General features: G+C 39.3%; 1 protein-coding gene across 1 annotated transcript; it reads right to left on the reverse strand.

The window, feature by feature from the left end:
- Nucleotides 1-604: 604 nt before the first annotated feature.
- On the reverse strand, nucleotides 605-22,550 carry TSPAN1 (tetraspanin 1). Its single transcript, XM_087719732.1, has 8 exons — nucleotides 22,440-22,550; nucleotides 20,257-20,321; nucleotides 12,774-12,980; nucleotides 11,390-11,464; nucleotides 9,557-9,655; nucleotides 8,706-8,864; nucleotides 4,860-4,943; nucleotides 605-1,473 (listed from the first exon to the last, which is right to left on the reverse strand). Exons 2-8 carry the CDS (start codon nucleotides 20,311-20,313, stop codon nucleotides 1,420-1,422), a joined length of 735 nt encoding a protein of 244 aa, XP_087575858.1. The 5' UTR covers nucleotides 20,314-20,321; nucleotides 22,440-22,550; the 3' UTR covers nucleotides 605-1,419.
- Between the last annotated feature and the right edge of the window lie 5,366 nt (nucleotides 22,551-27,916).

Raw genomic sequence — 27,916 nt, forward strand, 5'->3', positions numbered from 1 at the left:
CATTACCTTTTACTAATTATTTTAAATGTAATTAGAATATGTGGGTTTTTTTGAATAATCAGATTATTTATATTGAAATTCCCATTTTACTATTACTCAATCTTGAAATTAATAAAATTTCAAAAGTAAAGTAAAAAATAAAAAATGCCATTTTTTTTGCCAAAAATAAAATCAGTTCCAAGTCTGTGGCATCCTGAAAGAATTATTATTCTCTCAGCAAAGGATGGTTTTACCTACAGAGCTAGCTTGGCTTTTATCTATCAGCTGGAATATTCATAAGTATCAGGAGTGACAGAAATAACCTGAAGGGCATAAGTCAAATGCCCACACACTTATACCTAGTCTTGCCTATTTCTATTGGGGATCTTTGCTGCAAGATATTTAGCCAGTGATGTAATTCAGGCAGTTCTATCTGGTTCAGGTGAACTGGTACAGGTGGCGGTGAGAGGTTCCGCCCACCCACCCAGACATCATCACGTCCCATTTTTGATGCTCTGCGCATGCACAGAAAGTCCTGCGCATGCGTGGAGGTGGCACGTGTGCTCACATTTGTGAACCGGTAGCGAAGGTAAATTTATTTCATCCCTGTATCCAGTGCCACAAGTTGTAATTCAAAAGTAGATTTTATTACAATAGTCCAATCCAGGCACAAATAATATGATTCCTTAGTTACATTATTATAAATTAAAGTATATTCACACAGAATAAAAAAATAGAGAACTACATCATGTACAATCACATTAGTTACAAAGGGAATTCCTTTCATACACAGCCAGCTCAATCAGACACCCTTTCAGTCCTTAGCAAGTGGCATATAACCAATTCTGTGGGGACAGAAAGGCAAAAGGGCTAAAAGGCCTCCAAGAAAGTCATTTTCTTTCCTATCAATTTTTACAGCCATGTTTTGCTCCAACAGGAGACCACAAGTGCTCATCTATTATTTTACGTCAAGAACAAAAACAATGTTGATTCACCATTGGAAATACACAGGTATTTCAATTAATCAACCCCAAACTTTTCAAACAAATTGTTCCATTCTGGATCATTTATTCTTAGAGATTTTCTACAACCCAGGGTGACCAATGTCAAAGCTAGCAGAAATTTTCACACTACATATATTAGAAAAGGCCATTTTTGAAGGCACAAACATTTCCAGGTTTACTTGTGTTCCCCCCCCCTCTCAATTTCTGCCTTTCAATACAAAGGGCCTTTCTGTTAATAGAGTTTTCTTATCATATTGCTTTTCACAATTTCATTTATGTACATGCTAAAGATTCCATCTGGGTAGAGTCAATAGGTTAATTATACATTCAGGCTTCAGGCCCATTAAATGTTTAATTGCTGTAGATATGGGTTAAGAAAGTGTTGTGTCATAGGCTTGGCTTGTGGGAAGGTAATCCTTTCCTTTGCCTATCCCAGTCATTTTTCATCCATTTTGCAATAAAGGTACATTGCCACTGCCATCGCTCCAATCTGAGAAAGAGGGAAATTAAATAAAAAGTGAGTTTATACTCTTTCCATTAGCACAGAATTAAACAGTTCTCATTATCTTCTTGAAGAAGTAGGCTATACTTTAAATAAAATCTAGCTCAATTGTAAAAGAAAAAATAAATCATCAAAACACCACCCTGCAAAGGAGTCTCCCTAGGTATTAGCTATTTTCTAGGTCAGTGATGGCAAGCCTTTTTCTTATGGCATGCCCACTCAATTTCCCCGCCCACCTGCGCATGCATGCGTGATTCCCCACGCATGCTTATATGACCCCTCCCCAATCTTCAGAGGCTTTCCTAAAGCCTGGGGAGGGTGAAAACGGCCTCCCCCAGTCCTCCAGAGGCCCTCAGGAAGCCGGAAATGGATCATTTCTGAACTTCCAGTTGGCCCATTGGGGCCGTTTTTCACCCTCCAAAGCCACTGGAGGCTTTCCTGAAGCCTGGGGGAGGGAGAATGATCAGTTGGCTAGTGTGCGCATGTGCACCGGAGCTGACGGCTGGTGCCATATGTTCACCATCACAGTTCTAAGTTGTACAAGGTTTGGTTTTTTTTGTTTAATATGATTTACAAGACAGCCAACTACGTCATGAACTATGTCATCCCAGTTTACGATGTTAAAAAGCATCAAGATTTAGCATTATGCATGAATGAAGTCATTGAAGGCCAAATCTACCATCGAAATGAGGAGTACCTCCCAAATTCTTCAATGTTTTTCCCATTGGCATGCCTATGCTAAGACAGCCTCTCCTGCAAGGGAAAAGAGCAGGGAGATTGGTTGCTCTTTACAGGTAGTCCTCGACGTACGACCACAATTGAGCCCCAAATTTCTGTTGCTAAGTAAGGCATTTGATAAGTGAGTTTTCCTCCATTTTACGACCTTTCTTGCCACAATTGTTAAGCGAATCACTGCAGTTGTTAAGTGAGTAACACAGTTGTTAAGTGAATCTGGCTTTCCCATTGACTGTCTGTCAGAAGGTCGTAAAAGGGGATCACATGACGCTGGGACACTGCAACCACCTTAAATAAGAGTCAGTTCTCAAGCATCTCAATTTTGACCACGTGACTGTGGGGATGCTGCAATGGTTGTACATCTAAAAAGTGGTCATAAGTCAATTTTAGTGCGTTTGTAACTTCAAACGGTCACTAAATGAACTGTTGTAAGTTGAGAACTATACTTGTTTGCACTTCCTATAAATTGCCTACTTGATATATTCAACAGTAATAATAATTTATTTATTTAGAGTCTTAGAGTGAACATCATCTTCCTCTTCTTGTGCCATATTCGTCATTGGATGTTGGCGATCATGTTGGCAATCCTATTTTTGTCAACAGCTCATGAAAAAGTGCTGCTGAGTTTTGGCCAAATTAGTCCCTTAGGTTTTGAAGCCATGATGTTCTTTTTTTGCCTGGATGTCATTTGTGAACATAATTCTCTAATATTACCTTTTAATAGCACACGGCAGATAGGACACTTGATATTCTTTGGACTACAGTTCGCATAGATCCTATCAGTATTAATGTAAAATCTAGACCTTAAAAAAATCCTGCTATGTGGGAAATAGGTAACCAGTGCTATTTCCCACATAGCAGGATTCAAACTAGAATATTTAAAGATACTACTCTTTACTACTACTACTACTACTACTACTACTACTACTATGCAAGATTCTAGACTTGTACGTAGTGGCTCTTTCAGTCCTCAAAGTTTACCACCTAAGAAAGATAGATGCTTTGGTCTACTAACTACTACTAGTAATAGTTCTTTTAGACCCAAGTGTCTATCTTTCTTAGGTAGTAAACTTTGAGGATTGAAAGAGCCACTGCATGCAAGAGTAGAAACCTATCTGGAAGTGATGTGCCAGTGCCTGGAAGCTGTCAGGGTCTGGATGGGAGTGAACAAACTTGCACTCAATCCTGACAAGACCGAGTGGCTATGGATGTTGTCCCCCAAGGACAGTCCAGATATTCCATCCCTAAGCCTGGGGGGGTGAAACTTTGCACCCCTCAGAGAGGGTCCACAACTTGGGTGTCCTCCTGGACCCGCAGCTGACATTAGAACATCACTTGTCAGCTGTGACCAGGGGGGGCCTTTGCCCAGGACCACCTGGTGCACCAGTTGCGGCCCTACCTGGATCGGGAGGCACTTCAAAAGGTCACTCACGCCCTCGTCACCTCAAGACTTGACTACTGTAACGCGCTCTACATGGGCTGCTACAATTGGTCCAGAATGCAGCCGCGCGAGCGATATTGGGTGTAGCAAGATACACCCATGTTACACCTACCCTCCGCGAGCTGCACTGGCTTCCTATCGGTCTCCGAACGCATTTCAAGGTGCTGGTTATTACCTTTAAAGCCCTACATGGCCTAGGACCCGGATATCTGCGAGACCGTCTTCTGCTGCATACCTCCCAATGGCCGATAAGATCACACAGGGTGGGCCTTCTCCAGATGCCGTCGACCAGACAATGCCGTCTGGCGGCTCCCCGGGGGAGGGCCTTCTCTGTAGCTGCTCCAACCCTATGGAATGATCTACCCCCAGAGATCCGGATCCTTCCCACTCTCACGGCCTTCCGAAAGGCTACCAAAACCTGGCTATTCCGGCAGGCCTGGGGCTGTTGACCTCATGAATGAGGTCCAGCCCCGCCTAGATTGAGTGCATGAAGTGATCTTTTAATCTGTTTTTTTTCCTCTATTTTTAACTCTTTATTTTTTTAAAAAATGTATTTCAGTAAGCCGCCCAGAGTCCTTCGGGATTGGGCGGTCTATAAATTTATTAAATACTTAAATACTATCTTGTATCTGTGCATACAAGAGCATCAGCAGAGAAGACACAACATGTGCTCAAATCCTTGTCTCTTTTTACAGGTCCTTCTCATGGCTGCCATCTTGACCTTTTTGACTCCACCTGAGGATACCCATGGATGCATGCTATCATAGGGTGCATATCATGAGAAAGTTTTGTTAAAGAAAAGGCATCTATTTAAAGCCCATCACGAATAGAACAGAAAAGAACAGAACAGAACAGAACAACAGAGGTGGAAGGGACCTTGGAAGTCTTCTAGTCCAACCCTCTGCTTAAGCAGGAAACCCCATTCCATTTCAGACAAATGTTCTCCAATGTCTTCTTAAAAACTTCCAGTGTTGGAGAATTCACAACTTCTGGAGGCAAGTTGTTCCATTGATTAATTTTTCTAACTGTCAGGAAATTTCTCATTAGTTCTAAGTTGCTTCTCTCCTTGATTAATTTCCATCCATTGCTTCTTGTCCTACCCTCAGGTCCTTTGGATAATAGTTTGACTCCCTCTTCTTTGTGGCAGCCCGAGATGGATTAATGCTAGATGTCTTCTTACAAAGTTCAATGAACATACCTCTAAGGCCCCAATTCCAGCTGCAACTCCACCCACTACAGCTGCATTCTTATGAATTTCAGACAGCATCTGTTCGAAGCAGCCCTGGAATTCAAACAACAACAAAAATCAGTTAAATTGAAAAAGAACTAGTTATCTCTAGAAATTCCAAACCCCATTTGCCTTGGAAGAGTTCAAAGGTGCCATTGAATTTGGCTGGTATTCATCACAGTTCTTTGTAGAAGAGTAAGTCCTGAACTTATTTTTTAGATCCAAATTTTTAAAACTATGCTATACTGCGGCAGAACTTTATTCCCTTCGGGAACTCCCCCTTTCCCCGGGATGGCCTTCTTGCCTGTCAAGACGCTTCCTTAATAACAGATTTTGGGATCCCGAGAAGTGGCATGCGAAGAAGAGATTTCTTAGGGGTTTTTTACAGGGTTTTTTAAATCAAATTTTAAGGGGAGGGCGGGTGGGGTTGATACGGATTGCTCAGACAGGCTTGGGGAGGATCTGCCAGGGCACAGGCCAGAGCTAACTAATGGGCATGGGTCAGGAGTGCTGGGAAGGGTTGGGATTCCAGGGGAGACATTAAGCCATTCAATTGGGGGGGTTCACCATCTTTACTGTTTGTGGGAGAGGCAGATATGGTGGGGGCCAAGGGCCAAATTATGTTTGGGGGACACAGGTCCGCTGTTTAAGAGCGATCGCGCATTCCGACCATCATCACCCTTCTCACACCCCTGGGTGCTCGGGACTACAGACCCTGGTCTCCGGCTGGTGTCGCTTAACGCCAGGTCCATGGTACATAAGGCTCCCCTCATTTACGACCTCATACAAGAGGGTAGAGCGGACCTGGCGTGCATTACGGAGACCTGGTTGGGCCAAGAGGGGGGTGTTCCCCTTAGTGAATTATGCCTTCCAGGCGTTTCACCAGCCGAGAGCCCAGAGCAGGGGGGGCGGGGCGGCGGTGGTTATTAGGGAAAGTCTCAGACCTCAGGAGGTCACTGTGCCTCAGATAGGCGGGTGTGAGTCCCTTTTTGTGAAATGGGGCCTTGGAGTTCAGATGGGCCTTTTTGTTATGTACCTGTCTCCCTGCTACGTTTCATCGGCCCTGCCAGAGCTGCTGAATGTGTTAGCTGGATTGGCGGTTGATTTCCCCAGGCTTATGATCCTGGGGGATTTCAATCTGCCTTCCATTGGCGAGACATCTGAGTCAGCTCGGGAGTTCATGGCTTCCATGATGGCTATGGACCTAACTCAGTTAATTCAAGACCCCACCCATAATGGGGGACACACGCTCAACCTGATTTTTGTCTCTGGGCAGTGGATGAATGATCTAGATTTAGGGGGTATTTCTATCCAACCCTTGTCATGGTCGGATCATTTCCTCATCAGGCTTGACTTCCATACTGCTACCCTTCACCGCAGGGAGGTGGAACTGACTAGATGGTTCTGCCCCAGGCACCTGATGGACCTTGAAAGGTTCCTGATGGAGCTTGGGACTTTTCCTGAATCCCTTGCTCACAACTCGACCGAAGCCCTAGTGGAAGCCTGGGATAGGGTGGCCACTGAGGCTTTGGATCGTGTTGTCCCTTTGCGGCTTCTGACCAGGTGTCAATCCCGGGTAGCTCCCTGGTTTACCGAGGAGCTCCGGGAAATGAAATGCCAGAAAAGACGCCTAGAGAGTGATTGGAGGGCCAGCCGGTCTGAATCTGATCGAACGCTAGTAAGAATTCATATTAAATCCTACTTAGTGGCGATAAAAGCGGCAAAACGGCAACATTTTCCCACTCTTATCGCGTCCGCAGATAACTGCCCAGCCGCCCTGTTTAGGGCAATCCGCTCCTTACTTAACCAAGGAGCTGGGAAAGACCCATTGCAGGGTAGGGCTGAAGAATTTGTTCAGATCAGATCCGGACAGGCTTGGACTCTGACTGGGTAGATTCGGGGGAGTTGACGGGGATGAATCTTGTGGAGACCATCTGGGATGAGTTTGATCCTGTGATCCCCGAGGGCATGGACAGGATTATGGGGAGACTCAGTGCTGCCACTTGTGTGCTGGACCCGTGTCCCTCTTGGTTAGTCTCGGCTTCCCGGGAGGTGACACGAGGCTGGCTCCAGGCGATTACCAATGCTTCGTTGAGAGAGGGGTTCTTTCCCACTGCCTTGAAGGAGACGGTGGTGAGGCCCCTCCTTAAGAAGCCTTCCCTGGACCCAGGTTCTTTAGCCAAATATTGTCCTGTCTCCAACCTTCACTTTGTAGCGAAGGTTGTTGAGAATGCAGTAGCACATCAGCTTCCCCAGTCCCTGGATGAAGCTGTCTACCTGGATCTGTTTCAGTCGGGTTTCAGGCCCGGATACAGCACGGAGATGGCATTGGTCGCATTGGTCGATGATCTCTGGCGGGCCCGGGACAGGAGCTGCTCCTCTGTCCTGGTCCTATTAGACCTCTCAGTAGCTTTCGATACTATCGACCATGGTATCCTACTACGATGACTCGAGGGGTTGGGAGTGGGGGGAACCGTTTTATGGTGGTTCTCCTCCTACCTGTCAGATCGGTCGCAGTTTGTGTTGACTGGAGGGCAGGGATCGACCCTGAGGCGCATCACTTGTGGGGTGCCCCAGGGGTCAGTTCTCTCACCCCTCCTGTTCAACATATATATGAAACCAGTGGGTGAGATCATCCGTGGTTTTGGGGTACGGTATCATCAATATGTTGATGATACCCAACTTTTCATCTCTACCCCAAACCACCCAAACAATGCCCTCGATGTGATGTCCCAATGCCTGGAGGCTGTGCGGATCTGGATGGGGAGGAACAGGCTCAAGCTCAATCCCTCCAAGACAGAGTGGCTGTGGTTTCCGTCATCCCGATTTGTGCATCTTGTTCCATCTTTGATGATAGGGGGAGAAATTTTAGCCCTCTCAGAAAGGGCCCGCAATCTGGGCGTCCTCCTGAATATGCGGCCTAGTTTAGAAGAACACCTGACGGCCGTGACCAGGGGGGCCTTTTACCAGGTTCGCCTGGTACGTCAATTGCGCCCCTTCCTGGATCGGGATGCTCTGTGCACAGTTCACTCATGCCCTCGTCCTTTTTCGCCTGGACTACTGTAATGCTCTCTACATGGGGCTGCCCTTGAAGAGCACCCGGAAGCTTCAACTGGTCCAGAATGCTGCTGCGCGGGTTATCATGGGGGCACCTAGGTGCTCCCATGTTACAGACCTTTTAGGCGGCCTGCACTGGTTGCCGGTTGTCTTCCAGGTGCAATTCAAGGTACTAATTATGACCTTTAAAGCGCTCCACGGCTTAGGCCCAGGGTACCTGCGAGACCACCTACTGCCACCGGTAGCCTCCCATCGTCTAGTGCGATCCCACAGAGTTGGCCAGACAGTGTCGGCTAGTGACCCCCAGGGGGAGAGCCTTTTCTGTGGGAGCGCCTTCCCTCTGGAATGAGCTGCCCCCCGGAGCTTCGTATAATCCCCGACCTCCGGTCCTTCCGATGCGCCCTAAAAAGTTGGCTTTTCCAGCAAGCCAGCCTGGCCTGAACATAACAAAATAAATTATTGATCACTGTTAATTTTAATTCAAATTTTTTAAAAAAATGTCATTGTCAATTTTAATTGGGTTTGGGATATTCTATTTAATTTTTTTAAACTTTTGTATTATGTGTTTCTTTTAATGTTGTACGCTGCCCTGAGTCCTTGGGAGAAGGGTGGCATATAAATCTAATAAACCTAAACCATAAACCTAAACCTAAAACACTGCATCAAAAATGCCAAGTATAGAATCTGGGTACTAGATCACTGAAGGTTATTCCACTCAAAATCAGTGCACTTTCCTCCAGAATAGACATGCTTTCATACCGTCACATTAAATCTTTCAGCCATAGCTGTATTGCAAAAAGTGTCAGAGAGAGACGAGATGGAAGAGTTGCAGCATTGCCCTGGATAAAAGTTCTTTGATTCCTTGTAGAAATAGGAGTTGTTAAAGTCTGTGTAATTTGATAAACCGCAGCACTTCAGCTAAGGAGAAAAACATATATTAAGATTAGAGTTCACATTTACCCTCGGGGAATTGCATTAGAAGACCTTCAAGCAGGGGGGAGGGGTCCTGCAGTTACTACTGCGGGTTCGCTAGTGGCCACTCCATGCATGCCTGATGCGCACAATGCATGCATGTGCAGTGCAATAAAAATTATTCTGTGCATGCACAGAAGCAAAAAACAAGAAAGCAGTGCCTATGGCCAGGACAACCAGAACAGGAGCGTGGCAGGCCTGGGTCATTACCGGTTCCAGAAACCCAAGCTGCCAAACCACTACCAGTTCAGTTGAACCAGTCTGAACTGGTAGGAACCCATCACTGCCTTCAAGGATCCTTCCAATTCTATTACCTATTCTGTTATTTATTTATTCTATTTCAACATACAATTTTCAATAAAAACTCCTTACCCACTAAGAATCCCACTGCAATTATCTTTTCTTTTATATTAATGCTTGTCTGTTTATAAGCAAACCTTACAAGCATTAAGATGACCCTCAATAAACTATCATACAACTATTAAATTTCTGAGATGAAGACAATCTTCCAGCTTTGAGGTAAAACTAACTGGCAGCTGTAAAGAAAGCAACATCGTTTCTGCTTAGGCATAAGGGAGATTTCTACCTTTTCTCATAAAAATCTTGCATATAACATGGAGATTGGAATACCAACTTACATTAGTCATTGTAACGTTCCATGCTTCAGTAAGTGGGTTAGGTTTCCCATAGTCATCTTTTAGTATTTTTGCCACTGTTGATTGCAATATAGTCTGTGCCTGAAAAGAAGAAAAGAATTATACAAAACATATGAAAACATATAATAAGCTTTCCATATAATTAAAGGTGCAAGGCCATCCTTTCATCTCAGCATCTGTGGAATTATTAAGATTCTACTTTCCCTTCTGTAGGCCCTTTATATAGGAATAGATGGCCTTTGTGGGTTGCTAAATGCATATGGAATTGGGGAAATATCACTGTCACATAATGTCTTCCATAATGGGTACTCATGTAGTGATAAAGCTCACCGCCAACTTTTTTTAGGCATTCTAGCATCTTTGCTTATCTTGGGTGTCAATAGATACAAAATATGCAGCCATTCACCAATTTTATTTTCTAAAAATATTTATTGAGTCTATGTGGGAAAAGCCAGAGGTGGAGATATGGGTTGTGTTTTTATAAAATGATATTAAAGGTCAAGACAATACAGTATACCGGCTTCATTTATTCTGTTTCAATGAAAAAAAATATTTTTAAAATAAGGCCAAATACTCAAGGAGCCTGGCAAGTGGTCAAGGAAATTAACCATGGATGCACTGGGGCTAATGGGTTGCCTAGCCCTTTTCTTCCAATAAAAACCAAAATTTTGAGACACCTGAAAACATCTATTTTCTCTGCACTGTTGTTATTCAGTGATGAGCTTCTTAAGGTGATTCCATTTATCTCTATGTCACTTGGACATGCAGTATTGAGCTTCCATTCATAGCTATGTCACTTTTTTATCAAGTCAATCTCCTCTTAACATCACAGAAGAATGCAACGGGCACTGAAGAAAAAAGACTACTCATAACCCCTTAGGTATCACAGATGAGAGTGCTTGGAGTTCCAAAGATGTAATTCTACAGCAAAGAATTCAAGTCTGTGCTACAACTCGTTTTGTTACTGCCCATATCATGTTGTTAGTTGCGAAGTCATCATGACCCCATGGACAATGTTCCTCCAAGCCTTCCTGTCCTCTACCGTCCTCTGGAGTCCATTTAAGCTCACGCCTACTGCTTCAGTGACTCCATCCAGCCACCTCATTCTCTGTCATCCCCCTCTTCTTTTGCCCTCAATCTTTCCCAGCATTAGGCTCTACTCCAGTGAGTCCTTCCTTCTCATTAGGTGGCCAAAGTATTTGAGTTTCATCTTCAGGATCTAGCCTTCTAAAAAGCAGTCAATCCTCTAGGAGATCACATATCTTCTCACATATCATGGTGAGTGCCAAAAAAGGCAATAAAGCAAGACATCTTAATTTTCAAAAAGAAAGTAAAGAGCAAACCACAAATAAGTATCTATCGGGTTTTTCACAAATCAATGCTTTGTCAAATGGGGAATAGCTATTCTTCTCTACATATTTCTAAAGAATTGCTATTGGGATACATAATGCCAAATCTCCTTTACAATGCAGAGGAGACACTTGTTCAAGTCATGCAGCACAATCTTGCTTGTGCCCTGCTGCATTCAATAAACTTTCTTCCTCACCATTCCCAAGCCAGTGTGTTTAGGTCTCAATGGGTCTTGGGTGCAGAGCAAACATATGGTATAAGAAAAATAAAGATTTGGGGGAAAATAATAATAATAGCACTCTTACTGTATGCATTTTCCCCTAACAAGGACAGACCAATATTACACAAAAGCTAAGACATAAGCTACCTTAACCTAACATTTAGGGTACACTAAGCGGAATGTCAGTATTTACTTGAGATCCTGAAATACTGAAATAAACCTATCTTCTACTCCATGATACTTACGAGTGATGTGTAAACCAAAGCTACCACCGCACCAGCAATTTCAATTATGAAGATGATCAGGATAATGGTGAAGAACTAGGAAGGGGGACAATATAGTAATGAGTTTGCTTATTCCACAAAGTATTAATACAAAAATGAAGCATTGGATGCTCTTGGCCAAGTGTGTTCCATCTCTGGGAAAATAGCTGCTTATAAGGAGCTTTCTCAGTCTGAAAGACTGCTACGAGCAGATTTTAAAGGGAATTAGCCCATTTCATATGGGGTTTCTCATATAAAACAAGCTCCCTCTTCATATTCCTTCTTTTACTTTCACTGCACCTTCTTATTTGGATTCCTAGATTTTTCAGAAGAACTTTTTACTAGCCTAAATTGTTATTGTAGTGGCGGTGTAGAAGACCATTGATATTTTCATGAGTTTAGTGACATCATTTTGATTTATCCTTCATATTAAGAAAATTATTTCGAGCTCATTCTGAGCTAAGCTGTCTTTTGCTCTTGTTTACTAAACAAAGGAGAAGGGAAGTGGAAATCTTCATATAACTTCAAAGCTTTTCTTGCTGTTAAAGTCTCAGACTTGCAATTCCCATCCCTGAGTTATTTGCCATCAAACCAAGGTCAAAGTTTGTATTCTCCTGACCATACCAGGGCCTTGAAGTCATGGTGTCGTTTTAATAGAAAACTTGAAGTTGTTGTTTGTTGGGAGCTTCTGCACAAAACTGGTGGTGTTATTAAAGAGTTCCTAACAATCTGTAAGAGATCTGGATATTATCTTTCTTGCTATGCATGCTTTTTGTGTTATGCTTTTAAATCTGTTTGCTTGAGCTAATAATCAGGCTTAAAATCCCTTTATTTACTCGAGTGTTCATTGTTTCTGAGTCCAAAACAATCAATTGCCTGGGCAACCAATCGCTGCCCTGACACTTGGCAAAACAGTTAAGATTTAGCATGTTGTTTGAACAAGACCTTATTTCCTTGTTAAGTTATCTAACCGGGAAATAAAAATCAGCATTTACCAGCAATAGAACTGGAACTGGAACATGCACTTTCAAAAAAACCAATAACAACTTAGTTTTATGATACCAAACAGGAGGAAAAATATAATCACAAATAAGGAAAGATTGTATTTAAAAATATTGACTTGTTTACATAAAAATTAAGGGATCAAGAAAATAACTTTTTTAAAAAAAAAACGAACTTGTTACTAACAAAAAAAGATAGAAATTTTATCCCTAGATTAATGACTTCGGATCTTTTCCTTTAAAAAAAAGAGACCTCAATGAATAGCTTTCAATAATGCCTTCATCGTGCTGGGTTTCATTAATATACTTTAGCATCAATCAACACTTTTATGCAGCAAACAATGAAAATGCTTTGCAGAATTTACCATGATCAGAAGGCACTTGCTCTCTTTCTGAGCGCCACAGCATCCTAGGAAACCCAGCAGGAACAGAACGGCTCCAATGGCAATGAGAAGGTACCCAACATGCACAAATTGGAGGACAGTGACAGATATTGCACCAAATATATTGAGGAAGGATTTACTGTCAACAGTAACCCAGATGCCGATGCCCAGCAGCGTTGCTCCGCCAAGCTAGACAAAAAAAGAGAAAGACATATATGTCCACGTGTAGATAGTGGAGGTGTACGTGCACATCCATACATCCAGAATGGTTATCCTTTAGCTCTTGTATCTCATGTGATTCACCATATTGAAAAGACTTCAGACAAGTACAGGTGAAACTCAAAAAATTAGACTATCCTGCAAAAGTTCATTTATTTCAGTAATACAACTTAAAAGGTGAAACTAATATATGAGATAGACTCATTATATGCAAAGCAAGATAGTTCAAGCCGTGATTTGTCATAATTGCGATGATTATGGCTTACAGCTCATGAAAGCCGCAAATCCACAATCTCAGAAAATTAGAATATTGTGAAAAGGTGCAATATTCTAGGCTCAAAGTGTCCCACTCTTATCAGCTAATTAAGCCATAACACCTGCAAAGGGTTCCTTAGCCTTTAAATGGTCTCTAAAGTCTGGTTCAGTAGGAATCACAATCATGGGAAAGGCTGCTGACCTGACAGTTGTGCAGAAAACCATCATTGACATCCTCCATAAGGAAGGAAAGCCTCAAAAGGTAATTGCAAAAGAAGTTGTGTGTTCCCAAAGTGCTGTATCAAAGCACATTAATAGGAAGCTATGTGGAAGGGAAAAGTGTGGAAGAAAAAGGTGCACAAGCAGCAGGGATGACCGTAGCCTGGAGAGGATTGTCAAGAAAATGCCATTCAAAAGTGTTGGGGACTTTCATAAGGAGTGGACTGAGGCTAGAGTCAGTGCATCAAGAGCCACCACACACTGAGTACATATGCATGCTTATACTTTTCAGAGGTCCAATATTGTTCTATGTACAATCCCTGTTTTATTGATTGCATGCAATATTCTAATTTTCTGAGATTGTGGATTTGGGGTTTTCATGAACTGTAAGCCATAATCATCACAATTATGACAAATCACGGCTTGAACTATCTTGCTTTGCTTGTAATGAGCCTATCTCATATATTAGTTTCACCTTTTAAGTTGCATTACTGAAATAAATGAACTTTTTCACGATATTCTAATTTTTTGAGTTTCACCTGTATTTGGAGGCTTCAGTTTTCCCACATCCACAACTCTGCAGTCAAACATGCTTCTCAAGTTCTTGCTAGTCATTGCATATAACTAATAGACTGATTTCAGCAAGAATTATTATTATTCACCAGAAACAACTGTTTGTAATTAGGAATTTTTCATTTTTCATCAAAAAGTGATGTGAGAAAGCCAAAATATCATCTTAAATATCACCTTAGTCATAAGACTATGCATTTTATTTATGTATTTTTATTAAATTTATATGGCTGCTCATTTCCCCAGGGGCAACTCTGGGTGGCAAACAACAATCAATATAAAAGTATACAATGATTATTATTATTTTTTTTATTAAAAATCAATAAAAAATAAAATATAGAAACCATAAGATGGAAAGATAGTAAATATATCAACTCCAATAGCGGAGCGATCTTAGAGTACAGGTAGCCCTTGACTTACAACAGTTCATTTAGTGACTGGTTGAATTTACAAAAGTTCTGAAAAAAATAACTTATAATTATTTTCCACATTTAAAATTGTTGCAGCATCCCCATGGTCACATGGTCAAAATTCAGATGCTTGGCAACTGACTCGTATTTATGATGGTTGCAGTTTCCAGGATCATGCAGCCATCTTTTACGACCTTCTGACAAGCAAAGTCAATGGGGAAGTCAGTTTCACTTAACAACCATGCTACTAAGTTAATAACTGCAGTGATTCACGTAACAACTGTGACAAGAAAGGTCATAGTTGTTACGTGAATCACTGCAGTTGTTAAGTTAGTAACACGGTTGTTAAGTGAAACTGACTTCCCCATTGACTTTGGGGCAAAACTCATTTAACAATTGTCTCGCTTAGCAACAGAAATTTTGGGTTGAATTGTGGTTGTATGTCGAGAACTATCTGTGTATTACTAATTCCCTGGGATCCCCAAACCTAGTGACATAACTAGATTTTGAGGAACTTCCAGAATGTTAACAGAGATTGAGCTAAACTAACTTCAGGACTGAAGAATGTTCCATAAGGTGGGCACCATAGCAGAGATGGCCTACCTCCCGGGACATATCAAATATTTTTAGCAACTGATCTTATGGTCTAATCCCCACATACACAGTTGAACTAGAATTATGTCTAACTATAATCACAGCCTTACAGCTTGACAACTACATTTTAGACTGCATTTTGACATAATCCTTATGAAAACTACACTTATCCCTTAAAACGTTTTGCAATATTTCTTGGGCAGCTTCTTTTTACTTATTAAAGCATCACATTTATGTCCTTTAGTGTAAACATGAAATTAGCTTTTAAAAGGTTTTAAAAGTGAAAAGTTAAAATTGGAAAATAAGCTTAATATTTAAGCTAGGTTTATCATGGCCTACTCTGGAATCCTGATTTATTTCCATTTCTTATAAACTGGAGATACTTTCCTATTTGTGATTCTATCAAAAAATATTTAGGACCCAGACAAATATGCTTTAAAATTGCTAACATATTTAATCCAGTACTAAATATCATCAGACCTGTATGATTACTTTAAATTTAATTCTATTTAAGGAAGTTATATAGATTTTACTACTACAGTGAGACATGTACATATCTGAGAAACCAAACAATCACTTCAGAAACGCATAACACAACATAGGAGAACAATCCCATCAGGTCAAGATTCAGCTCTCCATCTGTATTTGAAACACAAAATTATACTTTTGAAGCAGCGAAGTCCACATTCTGGACAGAGAAGACCACTGGTTTAAAAGAGGGTCAAAGAGACCATCTCCATTGAAATTGATCAACCCTTTCTCAACAGAGAGGGAGGGATACACCACCTATCTTCTGTTTACAACATAGTCCTTTCCCGTAGTTCCACACCTATATGCACTGTTCGGGTGACCCTGAGGGCACAGATAAATCTCCAAGTGGCCTCAATGACTCAGAGAGATTGCTAATAACTAGATGACTGCAAGGAATATAAATCCTTCAATTTTCCACCATTCAGTCTGAAAAACCTTCTTGGATGAGAAATGAAACATCTTCAAGGAAAAACAAAGAACGTCCAGTTGCCCTTTGAAAAAAAACCACCTTTGGGACTATGATTCTATAGTACTAGCACAGGAAGAATCATTGAAAATTTCCCAGCCTTTCAAGGTGGTGTTATCAGAAGCTATCAAGCATTTCAACTGTGTAAATATTCCATTTTAAGTGAACAATGCCTGTAACATAATTCACAAACATTCCTAAAGAGGTCAAAGTAATTGTCCTTGAACACAGGTGCAGATTTTATTTGCCTTCAAACAAAAGGACAAGCCACAACCTGTATCTAAATATTGGTGCCAGGCTGAATACATGGTGTCTTTGGGATGAAAAGTCATTTCCTTTCTAGAAAAACCCAGATTTGTAGAACAGATTTAGAAAACCTGAAACCACGTTGCTAAAAAAAAGTTGCTGCCAGATTCATTTGACCTCTCAGAATTATTATCCAATAAACACCATGAGCTAATACACTAATTGCTGAAATAGTTGTATATACAGCTTCTCTAGGAAAGAAATGAGCATTGCCCTATAAAAATAATTCAGAAATGCAGGATTTTAGGATAGATCTGGCACAATTACATCTTCCTAAAAATGGGGGGAAAACAAGATATGCACTATTGTTCTAAATTAGTATTTTTTAAAGTGTCTAGGACTTTACACCTTCATCCTTATGAAAGCCCTATTTCAAGGAACTGACCTTTATTAAAAAGTAGGTAAATAATTCCAGTGATCCTAATTTTTCTAAGGAGAATTAGAAGGCAACCTTGCATTGTAGATTAATGTTGTTTTGTATTTTGTAGGCTGCTTTTTTTGTGTAATGAACAAACATAGGGTGAAGGTAAAGATGATTGTAGTCTCATTTTTTCCCCATAAATCTCTACTGCATAACAGTCTGAGAGGGGGTAAAATAAATCTCTCATTTATTTCTGATATTATCTTTTTTCTCACTTTTCAGTATATTTTCTTCTCAATCTTTCTGTTCCTGACAGTTTTCTCTCCTGTCGTCATCCCTCCCCCCCAAAAAAGGTAGATCATTAAAAGGCAGAGGTCTAATTTAAATGTTTTATAACATATTAAATTAGAACTAAACTGTAGGCCCACAGTTTACTCAGATTAAAACAGGGAAAAGAAACACAGGGATAGGGAGTTACTGGGGAGGGGCACAAAATGAATGCCACATTTTGAATTATGTCACAGATTAAAGAGACTAAGGGTAAGCATCTACAGACAATGCAAATATGTTGCAGCTGCATATGTGAGCCATGTAAAGGACAGTTGCATATATACTGCCTTGTTTCAAAGGGGTGCTTTGATTCAACAAAGAATCAAGCCAAGCCAACCAATCATAGTAAGTTGAAGGAGAGATCCAGTTTGAACCAAGTCCTATAGCCTAATCTCAACTCCATAGAAGCATACATATAGGAAGTGTATACAGCACAACAAAACTTAACTTGTTTAACCATGGTTTGTTAACCAAGTCATAATGACCTGTTCAAACATACAACTAAGTCCTAAACCACAATTTACAAGCCACATATTTTATCTGTACTTTTTGTGTTTTATTTATTTTATTGTACTTTCTTGTCAGATTGTTGTGAGACACTCAAAAGTTATTTAAACTAGGGCAGCCTACAGGTTTACTAAATTATTATGATTTGTCACACAATCACCCAGATGTTCAGACTGGATGTGACATTTTTGTCTACCTGTCAAGTCCTTTCCGAGGATCCGGGATAAGGCAGATACGGATGTTTTATAGTGTCACAGATATTGTTGCAGGATGAAAACTGTTCAGAGTAAAGACAGTTTTTGCAATTGACTGATGTTAATGCCAATTGTGTTCAAGTGGTGCTCCAGTTATTGTATTATGCCTTGATGCGATTGTATGGTTTTGGTGTAATATAATTTATGAGACTGGTCACCAATTACCACATATTATTATAATATAATTGTCATCACTTGGCCACATATCAAGCAGGCATAGTCAGGAAGATATGCCCTTCTACCTGCAGTCATCAAAAGTTTCTCAGACATTAATTTATATTGTTCCCCATAGAAGCCAAGTATGTGCTAGTGGTTAAGGTGTTGGAAAAGAAGTGAAAAGATCCCCACTTCTTCAACCGTGAAAATCCATTGGGTAACTTAGGGCAATCTTTCTCTGAGGCCAACGTACCTACTTAGCCATTGTTCTTGGGGGGGAATAGCTCTTGCTCCATGCTGAATTATAGCACCAAATAAAAATATTATGTAAATATTTCTTTTTATTTGCATTTTGATTTTCATAGTCAGATGAGTTTCCTAGTAAGCAGCAAGGACAGGAGGGAGAGGAGAAACATCCAAATATTAGCTCCAAACTGCATTCTTTCCCTTCAGCACAATATACACATGAACTACTTGCTTGCTCTATATAACCCTTTTGGAGGGATTGTAAGAGGGGGCTGAAACACCAATCTTTTTACCCTTTTAGTAGTCCAAACCCTTTGCAAATGGGAAGCATATGCATCTGTAGAATTAAGTGGGGGGGAAAATCAACCTGCAATTCTGGGACCCAGCCATTGTCCCTAATACTTTTCACCCCTCAAGGAATATTTTTTACTACTACTAAAAAAAATCAGTGGTACCCTTTGAGACTCAATATTTCACCATCTGAGGCAAGACCATTGTAATGTAGATCCTAAAAATAGTTTCAATGATGTTTCTTACTGCCCTCCCTTCAAAACACCCTTGTAAAAGACCAAGAAAAACTTCAAATGTATCACATTTCATTCATACCTGGGATACAGTTCCTTCCAAAGAAGGTCACTTGTGACTCCTGGCCTCTAAAAGGTAGCACACCCTTGTTATGGTTCTTAACAGTTTTGTGACCTCATTGATCTCCACTGTACGGTATATATCTGGGCCTCCTAACAGAGTTTACTTCAAATACAGCCACAGGATGTTTAGCAAGAGCTGTATGAGCAATTGCTCTTTCTTCAAGCTTTGAAATTAAGTGTATGCTAAAGGTATCAGTTCAAGTTGACATTCAAGACTTCCTTGAGAACATTAGCCAGGTATGGAGAAAGACGACTGCACTGCTTTTTGAAATAACATTTATAGAACAAGTATGACATCAAAGCCACACCCACAGAAACCATAAAACTGACTCAGTTTGTCCGAGAAACATGAACAGGTTTTAATGACTACCTTTGTCTTGAGCCACAATTGTACTCAAGTTGTCCATTATCAATTTGAGGCTTGGCCTTTCTTTGCAGAAAAGCATATTTCCTTAGAAGGACTTCCTGTAATACAACCTAAAACAACTTCACAGCAACACTTCTAGTTGTTCTACCAGTATTGCAGCCCAAAAAACCAGCTAGAAACACAGAAAAAAAATCCTACAAGCCAACCATACTATTAAATGACTTTCATGTTATTTTGAAATAGTTTAATCTGTAACTACAACTAATATTTGCAGGCAATCTTCAGTTTCACTGAATATATGATGCAACCTATACCTCATTAGAAGCCGCAACATACAAGTATGAAGAGGCCAGCAGATCATCTAATACAGCTTCTAAGACTGTTTACCATGAATTTATGGGACAAGCAGATAAAACAATAGTAGAATCATGACTAAGGGAGAAGAGGTTTGGGCACTGATCCTTCCTTCCTTCCTTCCTTCCTTCCTTCCTCATACTGTATGTATGTGTTCTTTCCCAAGGACTGTCACAATTTTGTCCCCCAGAAAACTTCCTATTTTGCTAACCAGGGATTATACCTATATTGTAGTTGTACCATCTCCTACCACATATTTTATAGTACCCAATGATTATTCACATGCTGCATCTTGTTTCTATTAAATCATTCATAGTTGACTGGTAGAACCGAGTTGGCAAAGGTTGCTACAGCATATGATCACCAGAGATTAATTGTAAGATAAAGACACAACTTGCCATAAACATGCTAATAATGTGCTGTAAACCGATACCTGCCTGATATGCTCTTATAGAGAAGAATAAACTTGATGGCCTAATCTGTCCTTCATTAGAATTCTAAATATGTTGCTTTGAGTTTGGGTTTCAGCTTCACATATGTCTTGTTTCATACCTATTAAACATACAGACATGGAGCTAAAAGGAGGTGAAAAAGGTTCTCTCATCCACTCATTCTTTTACAAGAATGCAAAGCATCTCACTGCTTATTTATAAAAAAAGAGGTAAGTACTCACAAATATGAGCAGGTTAAACAAAATCATCATGACCTTCAGGAATGTAAAGCAGCTCATCTTGACAGCTGTAAAAACAAATAACGAAGAACTTAACAAACAGCAGATCAAGAAACTTTTAGAAAACTAAACCCAACCAATATTCAAAAATATGGACACAAATTTCAACTTATGGTCTGGTAATTTACAAACTCTCAGTGTGACATTCAAAGGGGTTTCTTTGAGAGTAAAAGCCAATTCTTAATTTTATTATTATATGGATACTAGCTGGATACCCATGCTTCGCAACAAAACTATGTGATTGGGCTATGCAGGAGAAATTCAGTTCACAATCTGTTGGCTCAGTGGTGGTTGTTGATTGAAACACATAAGGGAATATTGCTCCCACTGTCTTGAGCCCAGACGTATTTCCATGGGTGGAAGGCATAGACATTGGTGAGGTACCAAGGTTTAATACTGTAAGGAGCCCCAGACCACTCCTAAGTGAAAGAGTGGAATGTCTGCCAGTTTGAACTGAGGTAATGGAATGTGAGGCAACGGACAGTTGGAAGAGTTCTTTTCAGGTGGGGAGGTGTAGTAGAATGTCTAACTCCTTAGCATCAGAACATGTTAATATAAGGCAACTGGCATTGGAACAGAGTTCTTTTCAGGTGGGGAGGGGAAGTAGAACTCCTTAACATCAAAGCATGTAAACTACTGTATAAGAAATACTAATGATCTCATGGTCATTTCAAAAAATCCTTTCTTAGTGAACACCCAGAAGCCAAGATAAACATATGTGCCAAATTTCAAGCTTGTAGGCATTACAGTTCTGGAGATTTTGTGATGAGTGAGTGGTACTTGGCTTTTATATATATAGATTGTTGGGCAATATTGGGGTAAGAGGCTTATGCATTGATCTAAAAGTAAAGATGTGTTGGCCTAAAAGGCCAGTGTCCCATTAATTCACATCACTTCCTCCTGGAGCCACAATGACCAAATTTATAGAAGCTGAGCTCCAGTATATGGAGCTCTGGTTTAGACTACAATCTTTTTAGACACCCTTAAGACCAATATCCATTCTGCAGAGCACTAGAAAGATATGCTAATTTAAAAGGAAATAATAAGAAAAACCCAGCAGACTTTATCCACTAATCTTTTTTTCTTCACCTGATGATTTTCATAGCAGAAGCTAGTTGATGCCATTGTCCCAGGTCAGCACTGGCAGTATCAGAATTGAAAAGAGCTTAACTCCCACTTCTTGCCATAATCCAGATTAAAATATCCCAAAAAGATTCTTGTCTAGACTCTTCTTGACCCTCAGAATTTGGTTCAACACTAAATTGTTCTTATTGTTAAGACTTTTCTTTCCAACATTTAATTGGAATCACTTGTCTTAAATCTAGGATTTGAAAGAGTGGGTTTTGCCTTTTTCAAGTATTATTGCATCATCTTTATCTTCTCAGTTTAAGGCTAAATTTTCCCAATATTACCAAGCTCTGTTTTTAGGACTTAATTTCTAGTCTCCTGATCATTCTTGTTGCCTTTCCTTGAAACTGTTCCAGTTTGTTTGACTGGTGTAGTACTCAAGGCAGGATCTTGTCAGTACAGAAATAAAACAGAACTATTCAAATCAAATCAAACAGTTATTTTCCTATGATTTAGAAATTATAAGTATAAAGTCTAAAACAACATTTGACTTTTTACATCAGCAGCAACAACACATTATTGATTCATATTCAGTTGCTGATCAATTATTATATCATATTTTTTTACAAGTTGAATTGCTGAATCTCCAGTTGCATTAATGGAAGTGACAAAGTGGTATGGACAAATAAGGTTAAAACAGATATGTTCCCCTACAACCTCACCTTTAGTAGCCTTGGTGTTACTACAAAAGAAGTTATTCTGGAGCTGATTTTTAAATCTTTAGAATTGTTTGATATATTGCAATAACAACAACAAAACAAAAGAAATTAGATATAATATCAGAGTAAATAGCACAGATAAAAAGGCAGTTAAAAACAACAAACAAGTCCTTTTGTTTTAAAGAAATAAATATTAAATAATCCTCACTTCCTTTTACTGAGGTCAAATTAAAAACTGAGGCTATGTCTTATGCATATCAATCTTCTTTTTCAAATATGCAAGAATTCTTAGAAACAAAGATCCTTTGTCATAAGTTCATAAATACACAAGGAACTTACCTTTAAGGGCACCAACTAACTCCAAAATCAATCTGGACTAGTCTCAATATCTTTACACTTGACAAAGCACTTTACACTCTTAAGTAATATGAAGAAATTGTTTCAGCCTATTAGATGAATCACCTTTTCAAGCCAATCAAATCTCTATAAGAGCTAAGGCCACACCTCAGAAATTCATTTCTTTAAAAAAAAAACACCACCCTATAGGACTACTAAACCATGTTCCTTTATTCTTTACTGCTCCCTTGTGGTTATAGGTGAATGGTTTTTTTTAGCTTTACAGCTGGTTTGAATAATTTTGTCTATAGGTATAATACAAGATTGGAGACAAAATAATTGGAAGTAGCCATGTCTGTGTACGTGCAGAAGAAATTGAAACTGATGCTATAAAGTTGCTTGGCTTCCGAAAGTGGAGATAATAAGGAGATAACCCAGACAGCACTGTGGGATGGGATGGTTTTGTCCAAACTGGTGCTGCCATCTCACTTCCACTCATAGTGCTCCCCAAACCTCCCAGGGATCAAAAAAACATTGAATCCAGATTAATATATATGCATTTCCCTTCATGCAAAAAACAATTGCAAAGTAAAGAAGTTGTTGTCCAAAAGAAGTTCTTACAAAATTTGGATGGGAGGAAGGTAGGCATGCATTACTCTTGACAGGATGCAAGGTACGGCAGCCATTGTGGTGACTTCCTCTGTCTTTCTCCTGGAATCACAACTCTAATAGCCTGGAATTTTCTTGGCAGCTAAGTTCTTTCTATTGATTAGCATCATGGCTCCTGGTGGCCAGAATGAGAAGATCATAATAATCAAGGATGATTATTTAATGGTGTTTTGGAGTGTGGGCTAGATGAGGTTGGCTCTGCCTTTTGCCTTCAACTGAGGAGTGGGGCGGGGAGGAAATTCTCCCTGCTGGGCCTGAGGTAACTCTGTAGTTTGGTTGAGGTGCCCCTATGCAGTAGAGGGCAGGATTGATAGTTGGATCAGACCAGCTCAGCTCTGGATGTCTTGCTCAGTGATTATTTTTCTCAGACTATGGTTCTAAAGAGAGAAGAATCTGGAACCAACATCTGGATCTTTGCTTACTTTTAACTGCATTAAAAAGAAATTGAAATAATATACCACAGGATATCTTGTCGGGTTCTTTTCCAACTGACAAGGTTTTTGTTCCCAGTTTTGAAATAAACGACCTTTTTTTTTCCTCTTTTCCAGATGAGGCAATGATTGAGTAATTGCCATGCCTGTGATATGTAATTTTATGGAAGATTCAGACATCATCCTTATCCTCATCATCTATTTCCTTTTTTTTTTTCATTTTGTCTTATTTTTCTTAAGGGGAAAAAATCTATTTAGGAGAAATATTTGGAATAGCTGCCCATTGACCTCTGATTATTAGAGCTTTTCTTTGCTTGTATCTAATTGCAGCACAAATATATATCAGCAACATCTTTTTTTATGCTCTTCTTCATGACATAGTCTTATTTGATTCCCAGCCTAAACAAATAGATTTACTTAGTGACCACATTTGTGACTGGAAACTCAATCTTAAGTAGTCACTAAATAAAATTACAGCTGTACTTTAACTTTCCTTTGCTTCACAGACCTTGAAGGGTCATAAATAAAAGAATACATTTTCATCACCATTGTAACTGCGAATTGTTGCTAAATGAAGACTACCTATACAGTATCTAAAGCAGCCTTAAGTTGTCTTTGTTTCAGAATTCACTGTACCAGTACTACTGTTTTCTTCCCATTCCAACATAATCTTTGTTATGGGTGCAGACTGACAGGCTTCACCAATCAATCTGTTGGTGGCACAGCTAAGTGACAATCACCGATGAGAGCATTCTATAGGCATATCATCTGCTTTCTGGTCTCTAACTTCCATGGATTCTCTGTAATGAATTCTTCCTCTGTAGCCTCCAGGTCACCTGAAACTGCTTCATTTTTATTTATTTTGAATTAAAAGTGGGTTGAAAATTACAGAAATGGACGACTTTTTGAAGAATATTAACCCTGCCAGATGTAAAACAATTACCTTGAAGAGTTTCAACACAATGCATATCTCCATACAGGTTTCAAGACCTGGATGCCAACTATTGTATGGAGAAAGGGGAGCACAGCAGTCTATAATTAACCAGAAAAAAACTGAAATTGTATTACCTTAGCAAATGCAGAAAGCGTCTTTCTCCAAATTAAAGGGAAAAAAATCCATGAAAAGGCAATCTCTTGCTTTTTGTATGCCAGACCTCTCACAAAGATAGAGAATACCCAATGTTTTGCTGCCTCTGATCATTGAGGTTGGACGCTGCTAGGAGGATTGGCCTATCTAAATAGCAAACTTGGTCCCTCCTGGGAAAAAGTGACTTATCTCTGGTTTCAGTTGGTTATCTTACTGGGTCAGATACATTGGCAGATCTTACTTTTTCTAGCCAGGATTTGAAGAAATCTCTATTAATATGCACCTGATTTTTTTAATTTATTTTTTAAAATACTATGTGCATCTTTTGACACCATTAATAGTCTTACTATTTTTAAAAAATATGCTGCCATCTAGAGGTCAAAACATTTCCCACTCGCTCCCAGCTCCAGCACTACACAGAATATTGGCTGAAACAATGTAGGCAGGTTCTACTAATTTTTCTTCACATGTTCTGTTTGCCTCCATTTGGGTAGAAGATGAAATTCCTGGTCAAAGACAGAGCCACGTGTTAGCAGTCCAAGCCCTGGTTGCTTTTATTTGAATGGTTGTCTTTGTTGATCTTTACCAAGCGAATAATGCTAATAACTTTGTTAATGTTATGCATGCAGCACAGTTTAAGAGAATCAGTTACAGTTTTTCCACTTATTCTATCATAGTTGGAGTCCATCAGGGACAGCAGAACCCTTAAGTAGCATGAAGGAACCTTCTAAAGGTAGACAAACACAATGACATTTCTTGTGATTTAAAAATGCTCTGACATAATGTGGTTTGTATGCCTTGTCACGTCATGCCATCTCCAAGAATTTTACAAAACACATCAAGAAATTGTAGCTTCCTGCAATAACACCAGTGGAACTAAAAAAAACTGTGCTATTTGGAACATCATATATTTTAAGAAGATACTTGATTGATACCTAGTACACTGGCAGCAACCTGTATCCACCATTAGCACCAGTCAATGGTATTTGTGACACATTTTTAAATATTCAGTTGACTGATTTTCATGTTTAATGAATAAAAGAGATAATAATAATAATAATAATAATAATAATAATAATAATAATAATAATATTAATAAAATATAATATAAATTATATATAAATAAATATATATAAATAAATAATATATATATAAATATATATAAAGTATAATAAAGATCAAAGGCGATTTATTATACGGAATAAAGTGTTTAGTGAAGTTGAACTAGAGGAAATTCAGGCAAATTGCAAAACCAAAAAAACAATATCACAAGCAGAAATAACTGATATTCAAGACACAACTAAAGACATTATAGTAGAACTCCCAGAAGAAGCTCTCGGGGAGGAAATAACACCACCACCACTAGAACCAGTTATCACTGAACCAACTGATGAACTAACTCAAAAACAAAAAGAATTGAAGGATAAGATCATGGAGCACTTTCTGCTTAATGAGGAAAGGCAACGTTTACCATCACTAAAAACTGTGCCTAAGAAAATTTTGGCCCCTATCATGAAAATGGTTAATGCAGTGTTTTCAACAATTGAATCGGGATCCATCTTGGAAACGAACTAGTTAATGTACAGCGCAGCTGTAATAGTCACTAATGAATTAGGCATTAAAATCAAAGTACCTAGTCACACAACAGAAAAAGCATCAAAGCCAAAGTGGAAAATCCGATTAGAACAAAAAGTCAAAAAATTAAGGGCAGATGCTAGTAACTTAAAGAACATGCATGAGCAACGGCTTAAAAACAACAAAACCATAGATCGGCTAATCAGAAGATATAGATTGGATACAAGAAACATCAATGAAGCTGTAGAGATTGTAAAACAGCGGATAACAGCAACAGCTAGAAAAATTGAAAGATATGAGGCATGAATCATCCAATATAAACAAAATCAGCAATTTCAGTTAAACCAACGGCGTTTTTATCAAAGTCTTAATGTGAATGGTGACACCAAAAGTGAAAAACCAGAAAAGCAGGCCACAGTTGAATTCTGGAAAGAATTGTGGGAAAATGCAAAGGACTACAATAAGGAAGCAAAGTGGATACATGACTTTGAGAAAAGCATTGGCAACAAACAAATGCAAGTATTAGAAATAACAACTGAGATGGTCAAAAATCGAGTTAAAAAGGTAAAGAATTGGACATCACCTGGAAAGGACCAATTACATGGTTTCTGGCTCAAATATCTGACCAGTTTACATGCAATATTGGCCAGGCAACTGAATGAAATTTTACAAAAGGGCCAAATTGATGAATAGTTGACAACTGGAAAAACATACTTGATTCAGAAAGATGCAACTAAAGGAACAACACCTGAAAACTACAGACCAATAACATGCTTGCCAACAACCTTCAAATTACTCACAGGCATTATTGCAGATAACATGATGGATTATTTGGAAACAAACAACATCTTGCCAGTAGAGCAAAAAGGCAACAAAAGAAGGAGCAGGGGCACAAAAGATCAGCTTCTAATTGATAAAATGATATTAGAAAATTGTAACAAAAGAAAAATGAACTTGAATATGGTCTGGATTGATTACAAAAAGGCATTTGACTCACTGCCACATAGTTGGATCATAAAATGCTTAGAAACAATTGGCATTAGCAAAAATATTACATCCTTTACTGAAAAGGTGATGAAACAATGGAGAACTGAGTTGGCAGTAGGGAATGAGATCTACGGAATGGTTAATATCAAGCGAGGAATTTTCCAGGGTGATTCACTTTCACCTCTTCTCTTCATCATCGCAATGATCCCACTATCAGTAATCTTTAAAAAAATGAAATTAGGCTACCAAACAGCCAAAGAAGCTGAAAAAATTTCGCATTTACTATATATGGATGATTTGAAACTCTATGGAAAGTCAGAAATAGAAATCCAATCATTGACAAACACAGTCCGAGTATTCAGCACCGATATTTCAATGCAGTTTGGCATGGAAAAATGCGCCACTGTATCCATAAAAAGGGGCAAAATCACTGCATGTGAGGGAATTGAAATGCCCAATGGCCAATTAATTAAATGCAAAGAAAATGAAGCCTACAAATACTTAGGCATTCTGCAGTTGGATAACATCAAGCATGGAGAAGTAAAAACTATTGTCAGGCGAGAGTACACCAACAGAGTTAGGAAAATTTTGAAATCTAAATTGAATGGTGGAAATACAATCAAGGCCAAGATCTTGTGGGATTTCTGTATACAAACCGACAAAATACTGGCGCATAATACACCAGACATCACACTGGTTGAGAAAAATAAGGTCACAATCATAGACATCGC

Source organism: Thamnophis sirtalis, unplaced genomic scaffold (genome assembly GCF_051295495.1).
Source record: "Thamnophis sirtalis isolate CommonGarterSnake01/CBP01778 unplaced genomic scaffold, rThaSir2_p1.2 scaffold_7, whole genome shotgun sequence".
NCBI classification, from domain to species: Eukaryota; Metazoa; Chordata; class Lepidosauria; order Squamata; family Natricidae; genus Thamnophis; species Thamnophis sirtalis.